The 18,876-nt window shown below is 42.5% G+C and overlaps 2 protein-coding genes and 1 long non-coding RNA gene across 5 annotated transcripts; 2 read left to right on the forward strand and 1 right to left on the reverse strand.

The window, feature by feature from the left end:
- The first annotated feature begins 5,750 nt into the window (after positions 1 to 5,750).
- On the forward strand, positions 5,751 to 7,787 carry LOC139550314 (uncharacterized). Its single transcript, XR_011670003.1, has 2 exons — positions 5,751 to 5,973; positions 7,034 to 7,787. It is a non-coding gene; the product is annotated as an uncharacterized lncRNA (long non-coding RNA).
- Positions 7,788 to 7,789: 2 nt separating this feature from the next.
- Positions 7,790 to 10,713, reverse strand: plekhj1 (pleckstrin homology domain containing, family J member 1). 2 transcript variants are annotated; one of them, XM_071361137.1, is made up of 6 exons: positions 10,215 to 10,713; positions 9,955 to 10,022; positions 9,797 to 9,863; positions 9,484 to 9,574; positions 9,284 to 9,347; positions 7,790 to 8,085 (listed from the first exon to the last, which is right to left on the reverse strand). In XM_071361137.1, the coding sequence occupies exons 1-6, from the start codon at positions 10,306 to 10,308 to the stop codon at positions 8,011 to 8,013; spliced, it is 459 nt and encodes a 152-aa protein (XP_071217238.1). In that variant the 5' UTR covers positions 10,309 to 10,713; the 3' UTR covers positions 7,790 to 8,010. The 2 variants fall into 2 exon arrangements, with proteins under 2 accessions (XP_071217238.1, XP_071217237.1); XM_071361136.1 differs by having other exon boundaries at positions 7,790 to 9,183; positions 10,215 to 10,704.
- A 53-nt stretch (positions 10,714 to 10,766) lies between these two features.
- Positions 10,767 to 18,830, forward strand: sf3a2 (splicing factor 3a, subunit 2). 2 transcript variants are annotated; one of them, XM_071361132.1, is made up of 8 exons: positions 10,767 to 11,017; positions 11,625 to 11,908; positions 16,786 to 16,832; positions 16,925 to 17,034; positions 17,359 to 17,408; positions 17,627 to 17,767; positions 17,886 to 17,954; positions 18,070 to 18,830. In XM_071361132.1, exons 2-8 carry the CDS (start codon positions 11,711 to 11,713, stop codon positions 18,379 to 18,381), a joined length of 927 nt encoding a protein of 308 aa, XP_071217233.1. In that variant the 5' UTR covers positions 10,767 to 11,017; positions 11,625 to 11,710; the 3' UTR covers positions 18,382 to 18,830. The 2 variants fall into 2 exon arrangements, with proteins under 2 accessions (XP_071217233.1, XP_071217234.1); XM_071361133.1 differs by lacking the exon at positions 10,767 to 11,017 and adding an exon at positions 11,061 to 11,121.
- The last annotated feature ends 46 nt before the right edge of the window (positions 18,831 to 18,876 follow it).

Below are 18,876 nucleotides of genomic sequence, written 5' to 3' on the forward strand. Positions count from 1 at the left end.
CCTCCAAGTGTCTAGGGAAGACAGAGAAGCACATATGAAGCCTCAGTGCCTCATTCCAAAGCCTACAATGCATCAGCCAGCAAACCTTTTCTCCCATCCCAGGGTCCCAACTGGGATGCCAAGAAACCAGGCTCAGACTAATGCTGCTCAGGACTGGAGGAACAGACACCCTCAGCCCTACCGAAGAGCTCAGCATCGCCCAAGAGGCAGAAGTGCACCATATGCAGGCCACATCCCCTCTGCACCACAGCACACAGAGTCTCGATCCTGATGAGACCGACTATCTAGCACATCACAGTTTCCTCGAGCACCACCTTTCCAGCTGGAAAAGGTAAACGGCCAACAAATGGGTGTTACGCACTCTAACACAAGGCTGCGCAATACAATTTTGTCAGCGACACCCACGCTTCAGGGGTGTCTTGAAAACAACAAGAGGTAGATCCAACAAAAAATGTCGGATGCCTCTGTCCGATCCTGAACCTAAGGTGCCTGAATCGTCATCTTTCAGCACTTCCCTTCAAAATGCTGCCGATCAAAACCATCCTTAAGTCAGTACAATCAGGTGATTGGTTCACCACAGTGGACCTGAAAGATGCATACTTTCATATCCCCATTCTACTAGCACACAGAAAGTATTTTTCCATCAAAAAACGTGTTTTTCAGTTTTTTGGGGATTACCAATGAATTTAGAAAAGAGTAATCTAGTCCCCACTTAGTGTGCACTTCAGGCTTGACACTGGAAACCCAAATAATGCAAGCAACAGTCTCTCCAGAAAGTGTGGTATCTTTGACAAATTGTCTTTCACCATTCAATCTAAGAAAATAGGTGACCGTTCTAGAGAGTCAGAGGCTCCTAGGCCTCCTTGCTGCTGCAGTCCATGTTGTACCATTGGGCGTGCTCCACATGCTGCCAATACAGAGCTGGTACAACACACACAATCTATGTCCCAGAAGGGACAAACACAAAAAGCTGACAATTTCAATTAGTTGCTAGAGAGCAATACAATGGTGGCGCTTAGCACTTCAAACTTCCAGTGGAGCTCTCCTAGGCATAGTTCACAACCGGGTGACTTTGACCACATACGCCTCCCAAAGGGATGGGGAGCAGTCTTGAACCAGTCAGTGTTCAATGGTGTATGGTCAGCACCATGGATAACGCCCTACATCAACATACAGGAGCGCAGGGTGGTACTTCCTTCCAGTACTGAGAGGACAACATGTACTCATACTGACAGACAAGACAATCGTGGTTGCACACATCAACTGCCAGAGTGGACTGAGGTCAAGGGCACTGCACCAATGATGTATATAAACCCTGGATTACTGATGCTATGTATTGGCCATTGAGAGGCTTTGAAGCCACCTGTCGGCCATATTGGCACTCCCCAGTAGGAGCAGTCCTCCATAGGAATGAACGGAATTCTACACCATTTCAATGAAAAGTTTATTTGTGGCCTGCTGGAGGTCATTTTGCAGGGCTCTGGCAGTGCACCTCCTTGCTCAAAGGCGGAGGTAGCGGTCCTGCTGCTGGGTTGTTGCCCTCCTACGGCCTCCTCCACGTCTCCTGATGTACTGGCCTGTCTCCTGGTAGCGCCTCCATGCTCTGGACACTACGCTGACAGACACAGCAAACCTTTTTGCCACAGCTCGCATTGATGTGCCATCCTGGATGAACTGCACTACCTGAGCCACTTGTGTGGGTTGTAGACTCCGTCTCATGCTACCACTAGAGTGAGAGCACCGCCAGCATTCAAAAGTGACCAAAACATCAGCCAGGAAGCATAGGAACTGAGAAGTGGTCTGTGGTCACCACCTGCAGAATCACTCCTTTTTTGGGGGCGTCTTGCTAATTGCCTATAATTTCCACCTTTTGTCTATTCCATTTGCACAACAGCATGTGAAATTTATTGTCAATCAGTGTTGCTTCCTAAGTGGACAGTTTGATTTCACAGAAGTGTGATTGACTTGGAGTTACATTGTGTTGTTTAAGTGTTCCCTTTATTTTTTTGAGCAGTGTATATACTGAACAAAAATATAAAGGACAAATAAAGTCTTGGTCCCATGTTTCATGAGCTGAAATAAAAGATCCCAGAAATGTTTCATAAGAACAAAATGCTTATTTCTCTCAAATTTTGTGCACAAATTTGTTTACATCCCTGTTAGTGAGCATTTCTCATTTGCCAAGATAATCCATCAAACTGACAGGTGTGGCATATCAAGAAGCTGATTAAACAGCATGATCAACACACAGGTGCACGTTGTGCTGGGGACAATAAAAGGCCACTCTAAAATGTGTAGTTTTGTCACACAACACAATGCCACAGATGTCTCAAGTTTTGAGGGAGCGTGCAATTGGCATGCTGACTCCAGGAATGTCCACCAGTGCTGTTGCCAGATAATTTAATGTTAATTTCTCTACCATAAGCCACCTCCAAAGTCGTTTTAGAGAATTTGGCAGTACGTCCAATCGGCCTCACAACAGCAGACCACGTGTAATCACGCCAGCCCAGGAACTCCACATCCGGCTTCTTTACCTGCAGGATCGTCTGAGACCAGCAACCCGGACAGATTATGAAACTGAGTATTTCTGTCTGTAATAAATCCCTTTTGTGGGGAAAAACTCATTCTTATTGGGTGGGCCTGGCTCCCCAGTGGGTGGGCCTATGCCGTCCCAGGCCCACCCATGGCTGCACCCCTGCTCAGTCATGTGAAATCCATAGATTAGGACCTAATTTATTTATTTCAATTGACTGATTTCCTTATATGAACTGTAACTCAGTAAAATCATTGAAATATATTTTTGTTCAGTATATACAAAGGTAAGCAAGGTTTGAAACAATTCTGTTTTAGTCATATCTGTTTGGGATTCTTGCGGTCAATTTGCAGTCTACACATGATTTGTAATTATTTTTCCGCTCCCTGACCATCCACTCATGAAAGAAACGGCCCGCGGCTAAATCTAGATGATGCCTGCTCTATGCGAACCCTGTATTCCTACAAGTGAAATGTGTTCAGGAAGTGTTGTGTCGACCATGCAGAAATGTCACCTTCCTGCCCAATTTGTCATTTTTACTTTCCTCCAGGAGCTCATGGTTGCAGGAAAGGCCCCATCTAGACTGAACGTGTATATGGCAGCCATCTCTATGGGTCATAACCAGATTGCAGGTGCAACATCAGGGCACACCCTCTAGTATCGTAGTTAGTTAAAAGGTGCACCCCAAGGCTCCTTCAGTACCCCTCATGGGAGTTCACTACGATCACTTATGAGCCCTGTCTTCACCTGAGTTACAGTGCCTTCACAAAGTATTCATACCCCTTGACTTATTCCACATTTTGTTGTTTAAAAGCCTGAATTCAACATGGATAAAATTTGAGTGTTCTTTCTCACACATCCACACATTACCCCATAATGACAAAGGGAACATATGTTTGTATATATTTTAGGAACATTTCCCCTTGACTTTTTCCACATTTTGTTACGCTACAGCCTTATTCTAAAATGGATTCAATTGTTTTTGAATGAAAAAAAGCAGAAACAGGTTAAGATATTTTTGCAAATGTTTGAAAAATAAAAAACTGAAATACCACATTTACATATGTATTCAGACCCTTTACTCAGTACTGTGTTGAAGTACCTTTGGCAGCGATTACAGCCTCGAGTCTCCTTGGGTATGACGCTACAAGCTTGGCACACCTGTATTTGGAGTTTCTCCCATTGTTCTGTGCAGATCCTCTCAAGCTGTCAGGTTGGATGGGGAGCGTCGCTGCACAGCTATTTTCAGGTCCCTCCAGAGATGTTTGATCGTGTTCAAGTCCGGGCTCTGGCTGGGCCACTCAAGGACATTCAGAGACTTGTCCCGAAGCCACTCCTGCGTTGACCCTAAGCACACAGCCAAGACATTGTCCTGTTGGAAGGTGAACCTTGACCCAGTCTGAGGTCCTGAGCGCTCTGGAGCAGGTTTTCATCAAGGATCTCTGTACTTTGCTCCATTCATCTTTCCCTCGATCCTGACGAGTCTCCCAATCCCTGCCGCTGCCACCACCATGCTTCACCATAGGGATGGTGCCAGGTTTCCTCCAGATGTGACTCTTGGCATTCAGGCCAACGAGTTCAATCTTGTTTCTCATGGTCTGAGAGCCTTTTGGCAAACTCCAAGCGAGCCGTCATGTGCCTTTTACTAAGGAGCGGTTTCCGTCTAGCCACAGATCTGTGCCCAACACAATCCTGTCTCGGAGCTCTACGGACAATTCCTTCACCTCATAGCTTGGTTTTTGCTCTGACATGCACTGTCAACTGTGAGACCTTATATAGACAGGTGTGTGCCTTTCCAAATCATGTCCAATCAATTGAATTTACCACAGGTGGACTCCAACCACGTTGTAGAAACATCTCAAAGATGATCAATGGAAACAGGATGCACCTGAGCTCAATTTTGAGTCTCATAGCAAAGGGTCTGAATACAAAAATGTATACAAACCTGCTTTTGCTTTGTCATTACAGGGTATTGTGTGTAGATTGATGAGGGAAAAAAATATTTCATCCATTTTAGAATAAGGCTGTAACATAACAAAATGTGGAAAAAGGGATTTTTGTAGTACGTTAGCTGGTGACGTAGCTAAACCCAGCCAAAAAAGAAACAACCCTTTTTCAGGACCCTGTCTTCAAATGATAAGTCGTAAAAATACAAATAACTTCACAAATCTTCATTGTAAAGGGTTTAAACACTGTTTCCCATGCTTGTTCAATTAATTAATTAACATGCACCTGTGGAACGGTCGTTAAGACACTAACAGCTTACAAACGGTAGGCAATTAAGGTCACAGTTATGAAAACGTAGGACACTAAAGAGGCCTTTCTACTGACATGAGGACTGCAGATGTGGCCAGGGCAATAAATTGCAATGTCCGTACTGTGAGGCGCCTAAGACAGCGCTACAGGGAGACAGGACTGGCAAAAAGTGCTCTTCACTGACGAGTCACGATTTTGTCTCACCAGGGGTGATGTTAGGAGTTGCGTTTATCGTTCTCAACTAGTTCAAACCTAGTGAATGCTCCCAAGTCGTTCCTCCAATAACTCCCATAGAATATAAAATGTGGAATAACAACATGTCATATTTCAGTCTTTGTGCTGGCCATGATGACGTTGAATCAAAGTGCAAAAACTGATTGGATTTTCAAAAAGTCATCAATGTAAAGGAATTTCAGGAATATTATTATTATTTTCACCATTTTTTTAACCTAAATCCAATGACATGGTTAACATTTTTCGTTGATTTCACATTGAAATCACGTTAGTTGACAACTCAATCAAAAGTAAATCAAAACTAGACGTTGAACTGACATCTGTGCCCATTGGGATACCTTCAAGGAAGGAATTCAACAACTGTCCTCTGGGAAAGTCCCTTCCTGAATGGTAACAAGACAGAGAGACCAACCACAGAGTCTAAACCTCTGTCTGTATTCATACTACATGCACCACCCTGCCAAATTCTCTCTATTTCACACAAAGACAGACACACAGACAACTGCAAGTATGCAACAACAACAAAAAACACAATGGCACACATCAGGACAGGAAAACAACTAAATGTTCTCTCTCTGGTGCTCTGATGAGTCCACTCTATTAAACCTAATGAGATTGCTTGTGTCAATAATTGAGTAGGGTGTGGGTTACAGAGCATGGTGGAGGAACAGCAGAAAGGAGCAGTTACTCTGTCAACAATGTGTCACTGGAACCCCTGTTTGTTTTGTGGAAAAATACCTCTGTTAGAAGACACGTGCAAAAGGCACAATTCTTTTTCGGGAAAGATTTAACTGGCAGTAGGCTAAATGGAAACAGAGTCTCTTTCAGTTTCACATTCTGCAATGTTGCCAGCCCTGATGTCACAAAGTGAGAGAAAAAGACAAATGCACATTTTCCATTATATCCATTACATGTTGTGCAGAGAAAATGGAGTCCGAATTTGTGAACAGGTGAGTGAATTCACCAAAAAACAGGCTTTGTCGCTAGTGCAAGCTTTGTCGCTAGTGGTCATTCTGGTAGCTGCTTTCTTGTAATACAGTAACGAATGAGCCCTGTCTTGTAGTGCTGAAATGTAGGACCCAATGATACAGTGCCTTCAGAAAGTATTCATACCCCTTTACTTTTTTCACATTTTGTTGAGTTACTGCCGGAATTTCAAATGTATTGAATGTAGATGTTGTGTCACTGGCCTGCACACAATACCCCATAATGTCAAAGTGGAATTATGTTTTTTCACTGTATACAAATTAATTAAAAATGAAAAGCTGAAATGTCTTGAGTCAATAATGTGTTGTATTGGATTTCCCCAAACATTACACTTTGTATTCAGAACAAAAAGGAAATTGCTTTGCCACACTTTTTGCATTTTTACTTTAGTGCCTTGTTGCTAACAGGATGCATGTTTTTGAATATTTTTTAATCTGTACAGGCTTCCTTATTTTCACTCTGTCAATTGTGGGTGTGGGGTACAGAGAGGAGGAAGTCATTCAAAAATCATGTTAAATACTACTATTGACACAGAGTGATTCCATGCAACTTATGCACATTTTTACTCCTGAACTTTAGGCTTGTCATAACAAAGGGGTTGAATACTTATTGACTCAAGACATTTCAGCTTTTCATATTTAGTTAAAACTTCAAAAAACATAATTCCACTTTGATATTATTGGTTATTGTGTGTAGGCCAGTGACAAAAAATAGAAATTTAATAAATTTAAAATTCAGGCTGTAAGAATATTTTTGGGGGAGAAAGGGTGTGAATACTTTCATTTTGTTGCTTTACAGCCTTATTCTAAATCCTCAATCTACACACAATACCCCATAATGACATGTTTGCAAATGTATAAAAACAAATACCCTGAAGGATCACATTTAGAGAAGTATTCAGACACTTTACTCAGTACTTTGTTGAAGCACCTTTGGCAGGGTTTACAGCCTAGAGTCTTCTTGGGTGATGCTACAAGCTTGACACACCTGTATTTGCTGAGTTTCTCCCATTCTTCTCTGCAGATCCTCTCAAGCTCTGTCAGGTTGGATGGGGAGCATTACTGCAAAGCTAATTTCAGGTCTTTTCAATCTGGTTCAAGTCCGGGCTCTGGATGGGAACCTCAAGGACATTCAGAGACTTGTCCCGAAGCCACGCCTGTACTTTGCTCCGTTCATCTTTCCCTCGACCCTGACTAATCACTGGAAAACATCCCCACAGCATGGCGCTGCCACCACCGTGCTTTACCAGCGGAATGGTGCCAGGTTTCCTCCAGACATGATGCTTGGCATTCAGGCCAAAGAGTTCAATCTTGGTTTCATCAGACCAGAGAATCTTGTTTTTCATGGTCAGAGTCCTTTAGCAAACTCCAAGCGGGCTGTCAGCGGCCTTTTACTGAGGAGTGGCTTCCTTCTGGCCACTCTACCATAATGGCCTGAATGGTGGAGTGCTGCATTTCATTTATCCCATTCCAGCCAGTCCTCCCCAATTAAGGTGTCACCAGCGATACATCATTTGATTATTGAAATATCAGTCTAAATCTTTGCTTTTTTATTTGAAGAATAATCAGGAACATTTGAGACAGCTCTAGTCAGGGACAGGCCACCAGAATCAGGGACTGTCGCTGGAAATCGGGGGCATCCGGTCTCTGTGCACTAGATAGAAGTTGTTTGACACAGCGTGAGCAATAGATCAACTGGTGACAGGGAGACCATTTTTACACTACATTTTGACTTATACATTGATAAAAGCTTGGAATAAACATGTTCACTCACAAAAGGTTATGTCTTTAAAATCTGACTTTATTCAAAAAAAAAAAAAAAAATACATTGTAGATCTCATACTTGGTGGTATTGAAGTATGACAGTGAAATTTACATTGTATTACTTGAAGTAAAAGCAGAATCAGGCTTGAGGTTTAACCACACGGCACACTCAACGTGCCAAAGTAACGCAACAGAAACATTCAACATACATACCCAGACATTATCAAAGCATTGTCATTATTGGAAGGACATTCTGCAAATCCATTGATACAGTGTCCTAGAACAGTGATGCAGTGTTGAGGAAATTGTAGTCTGGAAAAAAGTAACATGCATTGTTACCATTGTAAGATCACTGCTGCTCTATTCCAAGTCAGACTTTGATTTTGGATAAAACAGTTTTAGAGGATGACATTGTCAGTTTCACATTTAAATAACAGTAGTCCTCAATTTGAATTAAAGTGTTAGACAAACAGATTAACTGATGTAAAATAGCTTTAAAAGTAGGCAGGTAAGAAGGTAGATGAGTGCAATTCTTAAACTAGTCATGACAAGTATTTGTTACAGAGAGAGACTGTACACAAGTCAAATCCATTCTCTAGACAAACATGTGCAAAAGTATCATGAAAACATTGGTCTAAAGTACAAATAAGATTAGTAATCATACCAAACACCAATAAGATCAACTGTCGTGGAATATTGGTCAAGCTAAAAAGGTATTGCCAATCTGGCTAAACACATGACATACAAGAACATGAAGTGAAAAAAGAAGTGGGTTGGATAAAAGTGCAGCCTGTACATCATTTCAGTCTCATTCACTGGGGGGGGGGTTCAAGAAGTCAAAAACCTCTGCACATTCAAAGGCTGACAGCTTTACAGTCGTCACATTGTACTAAGAACACAGCTTCTTACACTAGAAAACCATTGTAAAAAAAAAACATATCTACATATATAGGAAATGAGAATCACACAGCCAGCCAACTCAATGAGTGAAATGACTAAATGTACAGCAGGTGACAGAAAGGTCAAAGTTAATATTGTAGGGGAAAAAATGTGGTCCCCAGAAATTCTGTCGGGAAAAAAATTGAGTAAAAAGGTTGAATATCACTGCAGTAGCCTGTGAAAGAGTTGTACAGTACGTGGATATAGGAGGCCATATCATTACAACAAACATAAAAACAGACAAACAATTAATCTAAAATATAAAAGGCTTTCCCATTTACCTAGGTTGGACTCTCTCGCAAGAAAAGACCACTATAATATTGAGATGCTAAGGGATGTGGTTGGTGTGACTAGTCCATCATAGGTAGGCAGGGGCTACAGTACATCTTAAATGTCTTTAGGCATGAGCTGTAGGCCACTAGTGACCTGGAAGCGCGTCTCATCTTCAATACCATACTGCTCCAGAGGGTCCTAGGAGAAGGTAATCAGTGTGTATTCAGGTTGTGTAAAGTTACTTTGTAAAGTCTATGGTTAGAAGAGACCATCCAGATAACAGGTCTGTCTGTCTTACCTTGCCGGTCAGCCGGTGGATCTCTGTACGATAGAAGATCAAGTTCTTCCTCATGAACTCATAACTGTAGGACAGATGAGGAATAGAGTTGCAACTAGGATGAGTCACACAAAAATAGTCACCCACCTTGGTCCTGAATAGCTTCTGTAGCTGTACCCTCTGCACTAATAGGCAAGTAAAATGGGGCAGTCCTATATTACCTGGCCTTGATGATGGAGTCAATCCACTCCTGACACTGCTCCTGGGAGTCACACTCAAACAGGTACTTCCTCTCTGCCTCATCTAGAAAAGCTGAGAGAAGATTGGTTCCTTAGGACAGCAGTTCCCACAATGTTTTTGTACGATGACTAAAGTTTAAAATGGACTTTGTTTTTATTTTCTTGTTGGGCACTCTAGCAATATTTCTTCTGGATAAGAGCATCTGCTAAATTACAAAAAAAGTCAAACAAAAAGTGGGTCACAGCCAACCAAACTCAACAATGAATGCAGAGAAGAGATCAGTTTTGGACTCACTGATAGAGAAGGCTTGGCTGTCCTCTCTTTCTACCCGACACTGCTCTAGCAACAAGGCACCCTGAGGCTGTCAAGGAGAGAAAAAACACCCACTGTCACTTGCCCAATCCCCATACAGTCAGAGACAGACATAAGATGGTGGTGGTAACTCGTCCTACCTCCTCCTCATCAGTTCGGAAGTAGAACAGGAAATTAACCACCAGCTTCACCAACCTCTTCTTTACAACTGGCATAACAGATGAGAACAAATGAATGAATGAGCAAACGTCTTCCTGATCATGCCATCAATTTGACATTACAGTAGCCTTCCAATGAATGAGTAACAATTGCTAACCGGCAAGTTAGAGTAGCTAAGATCTAGACTAGGTGTTATGGACATCAGTGATAATGATAGTGATCCCACTCGGATTAGTCATACCATCTCCTTTCTTCGGTCCTCGCATGCCAAGTTCCGCTGCCCTCTCAGATGGTTGACGACTCAACGAAATGAGTTCCTTCTCATTGAAACGCATCCTGAGGCGGTTCACAAATGCAGCACAGGGTTGACCGTTAATTATACAAATCTTTGGTAAGCAACACTCTCAACTAAAAAAGAGCCATGTCCTTATGGCGGAGGGCAACCTAGCCTAGCTTGCTATTCTGTCAAAATGTCAGTGTTGGTAATATCCATCGTTACACGTCTCACTGCGGTAGTTTCATGCGGGTAAACTCGTTTCAGCTAGTTCCTCACAAGCCGCCTCCTGCTGCTGTCAGAAGAAGTGCACTTACTTTCAACTACTCGCTGCCTAACTGACAAAGCGTCATGAAATGTGTTGACTTGTGGTTGGTTAAACACACTGAGGTCGAAGTGTTCGATACTAGCCTAGCTACGTCCCTAGAAAAAAGAAAAGTGCACACTCCTTCATATGTGACACTTGCTTTCGTAGTATGGTGACCGTGTGAGGACATTTTGTGGTTGGACTGATACGCATTTGAACATTATAGGCTATAAATTATGGCCAAAGGGATGTCTCAAATTTTAGAAAGGGAAGTAAATAAGATATTGATATTTTTGTTAATCTAGTTCGTACAGTAAAGCTAAAGAAAGACCGCATTTGACATTGTCAAATTGTGTTTTGTGTACATTTGTCAATAAAGATATACAAAAGTACAAAACTGATGTTCGCGCGTGCGCAGGAGTGTTTAAATTGCGAACAGCGTGATCGAAACGTAAATTAATTGGTGAGTTTTAAAACTAGTCATTATCTGGTAAATGTGGTATTAGCTAGGGTATTGTATTTATTTTAATAGAGGCATCTACATATACGGCAACCAGATATGAAAAGGTGCCCCGTTTTGTTCGTTTAAAGTTAAAATCGTCATTATGTTGAGCTACCTTGCCGGTTAGCTCAACAAAGCTACTTTAGCTAACATGCGCACCAAAACCCAGTAACGTAGATTAGATGTAACTAATTTGACTTAGTTAATACATGCAGTGCTTTGATGTAGTTATGTTTGCAAATGGATAATGTAACTAGTTAGTATTGGATAAATAGCTAGCTAGTTAATTAGTCGCACGCTAATCTATTAACTAGGTAACGTTACGTGGTTTTAGTTGTTCTGCAAATGCATCATATGAATAGATTTTACGTGTTGTTCTCCAATGGCAAAGGTTAGATTGGCAATTGCCAATCACAGCCACATAGGTGGCTAGCTAGTTAAGTAGTTTCCACCTTCTATGCCACAGTGCAGATAAGTTGTGGAATTGAGCTAATCAATCTTAGTTATTTTGCTTGTATTTGTTACAAACATAACATTGACAATATTCTTCCTGTATGTTTCTCCACAGTCTGAAGACATATTTTCAGAGTATTTGACCAGCTGTCTAGCAGCAGGAGGAGGTTTGAGGGTGAGTGAATCCATCGCCCCGCAAAGATGGATTTCCAACACAGAGCTGGGGGCAAGACGGGGAGCGGTGGCGTGGCGTCCTCCTCGGAGAGCAACCGGGATAGGCGAGAGCGGCTCCGCCAGCTGGCCCTGGAGACCATCGACATCAACAAGGACCCCTATTTCATGAAGAACCATCTGGGCTCTTATGAGTGTAAACTGTGTCTGACACTCCACAACAATGAGGTAAGAAAGTGCTCATTTTAACACACCATAACTCTTCTCTTTATATGATGTTAAATTTAGGGCAGTCCCCCCCAAAAAAATCTTGGTTGGCCTAGAGTCGTCTGTTCAATCGATTAGTCAAAATTTTAAAACATGTATTTTTCCCTATATCGACACACCCTATGTGTTTTAATAAAATCAACAATATGTAGGCTACTGAGCTTGTCTGATGCTTTAAGCACACTGTGATTTAAATAATTAAGACACACAAATGATTTGAGGGAGCCAGAGATCAAGATAGTCTAACCAGAAGAAGAAAAACGGTTCCCGACCCTCTTCCTCCGCTGCTGCTGGCCTTCACAGATTCTGCTGTTATGCTCCTAAGAGGCTACACCAGGAGGTGGCAACCATTTCCATTTGGAGTGCCAATTTATCTTACCATTTCTACCAATCCGTGTGCCAGTTATGATTTTTGTGGAACAGTTTAATTTAATTTATAATAAGTCTTCGTATCTCAAAATGATTATGTGGTTAATCAAAATTCTAAAAGTAAGTTCTATTGCCGTTGCCAACAATGTAAAAAAAAAATAGCCTACAAATTAAAACATTGCAGGTAGAAAATATCCTTATAAATATCCTATAATTCACATTGGCTATGCATGGCCTGTCTGCAAGGAACTTGAAACATTGTATCAACTATTAACTTGGTCTGGCCTGAAGCTCACTCTAGCAAACTTGCAACATTGTCTCAAATATTCTGGGCCTTCAGAATTTCCAGCTCCAGTGAGTTTCAGACAGACATAGCTGTAGGCTATTTGCGCAAGGGATAAGAAGTAATCAGGTAGGCCTATTTTATGATGTTTCCACCGGATTAGAGCATGACATTTTTTCCCTCTCTTTCAAGCTGAGTGGTTATTGAAAGAAAGCTGGAATTTTATTTTTAAATAGGCTACTTTGAGGAACTAAACTCAGCAAAAAAAGAAACATCCTTTTTTCAGGACCCTGTCTTTCAAAGATAATTTGTAAAAATCCAAATCACATCACAGCTCTTCATTGTAAAAGATTTAAACACGGGTTCCCTTGCTTGTTCAATGAGCCATAAACAATTAATGAACATGCACCTGTGGAATGGTCGTTAAGACACTAACAGCTTACAGACAGTAGGCAATTAAGTTCACAGTTATGAAAAATTAGGACACCAAAGAGGCCTTTCAACTGTCTCTGAAAAACACCAAAAGAAGATGCCCAGGGTTCCCTGCTCATCTGCGTGAACGTGCCTTAGGCATGCTGCAAAGAGGCATGAGATGAGGACTGCAGATGTGGCCAGGGCAATAAATTGCAATGTCCTTACTGTGAGATGCCTAAGACCGTACTACAGGGAGACAGGACAGACAGCTGAGCGTCCTCGCAGTGGCAGACCACGTGTAACAACACCTGCACAGGATCGGTACATCCGAACATCACACCTGCGGGACAGGTACAGGATGGCAACAACAACTGCCCGAGTTACACCAGGAATGCACAATCCCTCCATCAGTGCTCAGACTGTCTGCAATAGGCTGAGAGAGGCTAGACTGAGGGCTTGTAGGCCTGTTGTAAGGCAGGTCCTCACCAGACATCACCGGCAACAATGTCACCTATGGACACAAACCCACCGTCGCTGGATCAGACAGGACTGGCAAAGTGCTCTTCACTGACGAGTCGCGGTTTTGTCTCACCAGGGATGATGGTTGGATTCCCGAAATGAGCGTTACACCGAGGCCTGTACTCTGGAGCAGGATCGATTTGAAGGTGGAGGATCTGTCATGGTCTGGGGTGGTGTGTCACAGCATCATCGGACTGAGCTTGTCATTGCAAGCTATCTCAATGCTGTGAGTTACAGGAAAGACTTCCTCCTCCCTCATGTGGTACCCTTCCTGCAGGCTCATCCTGACATAACAATGCCACCAGCCATACAGCTTGTTCTGTGTGTGATTTCCTGCAAGACAGGTATGTCAGTGTTCTGCCATGGCCAGCAAAGAGCCCGGATCTCAATCCTATTGAGCACGTCTGGGACCTGTTGGATCAGAGGGTGAGGATTAGAGTCATTCCCCCCAGAAATGTCCAGGAACTTGCAGGTGCCTTGGTGGAAGAGGGGTGTAACATCTCACAGCAATAACTGGCAAATCTGGTGCAGTCCATGAGGAGGAGATGCACTGCACTACTTAATGCAGCTGGTGGCCATACCAGATACTGACTGTTACTTTTGATTTTGACCCCCCCTTTATTCAGGGACACATTATTCAATTTCTGTTAGTCACATGTCTGTGGAACTTGTTCAGTTTGTCTCAGTTGTTGAATCTTGTTATGTTCATACAATTATTTACACATGTTAAGTTTGCTGAAAATAAACACAGTTGACAGTGAGTTAAAAAAAAAAAAAAAATATGAGTTTATATGGCTGTAAAAACAGACTTAGTTTATTTTGCTGTTTGAGGTGAAGAAAAAATTACTTTGAGAAGTTCCAGTGGTGGTGAGTTAAGAAAATCAGAAATATTGTCAGATCCCCAAATGGGCACATTTATAGGCCTACATTTGCATGCAGGCCAGGTAGCCTAGGCCTACTTTGCATAATCAGATTTGTGTCCTTACTCAACATTGACAGGAGCCAAAACTTGTTTCCTACAAGTGTAGCCTAGGTTGTGCAGTCTGCAAACAATGTGTCCACTCCGACCATGAGAACGCTAAAAGACTGTAATAATATATTGAGTTCATTAACATAAATTAACGTATCCAAACAAACATTGTGGACTAGAAATTATGGGAATTAACGGTACATTTACTACTGGTGATACTGTTGTGCCATCCCCGCGGCCTCCACAATGGATTAGTCCACTGAGACAGGCGTGTATGACAGGTCAAAAGTTTGGACACATCTACTCATTCAAGGGTTTTTCTTTATTTTTACTATTTTCTACATTGTAGAATAATAGTGAAGACATCAAAACTATGAAATAACACATGTAATCATATAGTAACCAAAAAGTGTTAAACAAATCCAAATATATTTTAGATTCATCAAAGTAGCCACTCTTTGCATTGAGGACAGCTTTACACCCTCTTGGCATTCTCTCAACCAGCTTCACCTGGAATGCTTTTCCAATAGCCTTGAAGGAGTTGATACATATGCTGAGCACTTGATGGCTTATTTTCCTTCACTCTGCGGTCCAACTTATCCCAAACCGTCTCAATTGGGTTCAGGTCGGGTGATAGTGGAGGCCAGGTCATCTGATGCAGCACTCCACTCACTCTCCTTCTTGGTTTAAATATCCCTTACACAGCCTGGAGGTTTTCTGGGTCATTGTCCTGTTGAAAAACAAATGAAAGTCCCACTAAGCGCAAACCAGATGTGATGGTGTATCGCTGCAGAATGCTGTGGTAGCCATGCTAGTTAAGTGTGCCTTGAATTCTAAATAAATCACAGACCGTGTCACCAGCAAAGCAGCCCCACAACATCATACCTCCTCTATGCTTCACGGTGGGAACCACACATGTGGAGATCATCTGTTCACCTACTGTTGCGTTCCCTCCTCCAAGAGGCGTACATAACACCGTGCTACATCTCAACTCCCCGTGGAGGGAACAGTATGTGATTGTTGGTGCGGGAAAGGACAGAGGCAGAGAGAAATACAGTTTACATGGAATTTATTATTCCTAAACACGGTAAGGTGGGGAAAAGGGGCTGGACGGAACCAAAGAAAGTCAAAGTTAGAGTCCCCTTTCCTACCTTTCCTGCCTTCCCACAGCTTACCTAACCTTTAGCACCAACTGGCGCGCTAACCAAAATATAGGTGGTGGTCCGGCCAGGTCTTACCTAGTGTGCATAGACAGTGTAAATAGTACGGGTTATGTATGCCCGCAGGCCTATTGCCTAAATACTGCGTCTCACAAAGACACGGCGGTTGGAACCAAAATCCACCGGTCTAATGTCCATTGCTCGTGTTTCTTGGCCCAAGCAAGTCTCCTCCTTATTGGTGTTCTTTAGTAGTGCTTTCTTTGTAGCAATTCAACGATGAAGGCCTGAATGATGCAGTCTCCTCTGAAAAGTTGCGTTTGAGATTTGTCTGTTACTTGTACTCTGTGAAGCATTTAGTTGGGCTGCAATTTCTGAGGCTGGTAACTAATGAACTTATCCTCTGCAGCAGAGGTAACTCTGGGTCTTCCTTTCCTGTGGCAGTCTTCATGAGAGCCAGTTTCATCATAGCGCTTTATGGTTTTTGCGACTCCACTTGAAGAAACTTTCAAAGTTCTTAATTTTCGGAAATGTCTTAAAGTAATGCTGGACTGTCATTTCTCTTTGCTTATTTGAGCTGTTCTTGCCATAATATGGACTTGGTCTATCTTCTGTATACCATGCCTACCTTGTCACAACACAACTGATTGGCTCAAATGCATTAAGAAGGAAAGACATTTCACAAAGTAACAAGGCACACCTGTTAGTTGAAATGCATTCCAGGTGACTACCTCATGAAGCTGGTTGAGAGAATGCCAAGAGTTAGCAAAGCTGTCATCAAGGCAAAGGGGGTGACTACTTTGAAGAATCTCAAATATAAAATATATTTTGATTTGTTTAACACTTTTTTTGGTCACTACATGATTCAGTATATGTTTTCATAGTTTTGATGTCTCTATTATTCTACAATGTAGAAAATAGTAAAAATAAAGAAAAACCCTTAAATAAATAGGTGTGTTCAAACTTTTGACTGGTACTGCATATATATTTGCAACTGCTCGACTAAAAAAAATCTTGGTCGACCTACAGACTTTCAACCAAACAACTGACCAGTCGACAAAATGTGGTCAGCCCTAGTTCAAAAGGTTCATGTGAATTCATGATCTTAACCGTTTTCTCATTACAGGGCAGCTATCTGGCCCATACACAGGGAAAGAAGCATCAGACCAATTTGTAAGTACATATCTATTACTACTTAAATGTTTCTTTAATTGAACAACTTTGTATATTTGGTGTTGTTCACTTCCCTGTTTTGTTGAATGCAGAGCGAGAAGAGCAGCCAAAGAAGCAAAAGAAGCCCCTGCCCAGCCAGCCCCTGAAAAGGTGAAGGTTGAGGTCAAGAAATTTGTGAAGATTGGTCGACCAGGGTACAAAGGTAGGTTATGTGTTTTGATGTTAGTTAGTCATCAAGGATTCAATGACTCCAGAACAATCTGTTATGTACTGTCAGGGTTCTCCCCAGGATTTTCTAACAAGGTGGTGCTCCTGAGTACAGGTGGCTGTGCAGTGGCCCCAATTTTAGCATTTTTGAATAGCTATAAATGCCATTTTCTGCAATCTAGAGCAAAAATAGTCCTTAAATGATAACAAAGTTTAAAAAAATATATAGTGTGGCAGTCCACAAGGTGGCGCAGCGTCCCTCTTACCTTCTTTGGGGAGAATCATGGAGCTGAACTGATATTATTTCCCTTGTCAACAGTAACCAAGCAGAGAGATCAAGAGAGTGGGCAACAGTCTTTACTCTTCCAGGTGAGTCTGAATGAGACATGGACATAATTAACATGGGTCAAATCACATTTTATTGGTCACATACACGTGTTTAACAGATGTTATTGCGGGTGTAGTGAAATGCTTGTTGTAGCGAGATACAACAAGGTCAGATCAATGGAGGGAAAGCAATTTCTACTGTTCTGAGTCTTGGAACACACTGGTTACCTTGAGTAACTATCCTCCTCCTCCCTTATCAGATTGATTACCCAGAGATAGCGGAGGGCATAGGGCCCAGGCATCGCTTCATGTCTGCATACGAGCAGCGCATTGAGCCCCCAGACCGTCGTTGGCAGTACCTTCTACTGGCTGCAGAACCATATGAGACCATCGCCTTCAAGGTGTGTGTCTTCATTTGGACCTAAGGGAATCCCCAATCACTCCAATTTGTCTTTGCCTTGTACTGTTTTCCTGTGAATGACAAATCATACCTGTTTTGTATGTTCTGTATTTCTGCAGGTGCCAAGCAGAGAGATTGATAAAGCCGAGAGTCGCTTCTGGACCCACTGGAACAAAGATACAAAACAGGTATGGTACTGGTGCTGACAGTCCCATAGATGGTCGTATCTTTCGGAGGATATTTGGGTATTAATAGAATCCTGAACTGAATGTACACATGTAATCCCCCCCAATATCTTTCCAGTTTTTCCTCCAATTCCACTTCAAGATGGAGAAATCCCTCGCTCCACCCAGCGGACCCGTACCCCCGATGGGTGTAAAGCGCCCCCCTCCGCTGATGAGTGGGATAGGGCCTCGGCCCCCCAATGAGGCCATGCCCCCTCCACCCCCAGGGGGGATGCATATGCCCCCCATGCCCCCTGGTGCCCCTGGCCCTCCTCAGATGCACCACCACCATCAGATGCAACACGGTGGCCCCGGGATGGGCATGCCACCCCTGATGAGACCCCCGCTCCCTTCTGACAGTCATGGAGGAATGCCCCATCAAAACAACTGATTGTGTTTGCCTGTCGTTTGGTTGCTATTACACTACAGTGCCCCTTCATTGGACTGTGTCAAGTGTACTGTTTCAATGTACACTTTCTAAACTGGATGCCATGTTGTTTATCCACATGCATTTTTACCGACGGTCCATATTCAGTAGGTTTTGTACACAGTTGCCAAGGGAATTTTGTCATACTGAAATATTGTCTCTGGCAACATCTACACTAGGGGTACTACTCAGAAATAAGCAGTGTACATGTAATGGTCATGCATTCTAAGTCTTCTGCTAGTGTGGATATTGTGAGGTGGTCATTGTTGTGTGAGCTCTGTAATAGCACCAGGATGAATATATTCCCCTGTATTGTAGATGTTGAGCCCTCTGAATTAAACAACATCTTTGACGATCCACAATTCATCTTTAAATATCCTTTTTTTTTTATAATAAAGAATGTGGAAAAGTGAGTTGTGTCTTATGAAATTACTCTGTGCTTGGCTGGAAAGAAAATGT

This window comes from Salvelinus alpinus, chromosome 23 (assembly GCF_045679555.1).
Source record: "Salvelinus alpinus chromosome 23, SLU_Salpinus.1, whole genome shotgun sequence".
Classification (NCBI taxonomy): domain Eukaryota; kingdom Metazoa; phylum Chordata; class Actinopteri; order Salmoniformes; family Salmonidae; genus Salvelinus; species Salvelinus alpinus.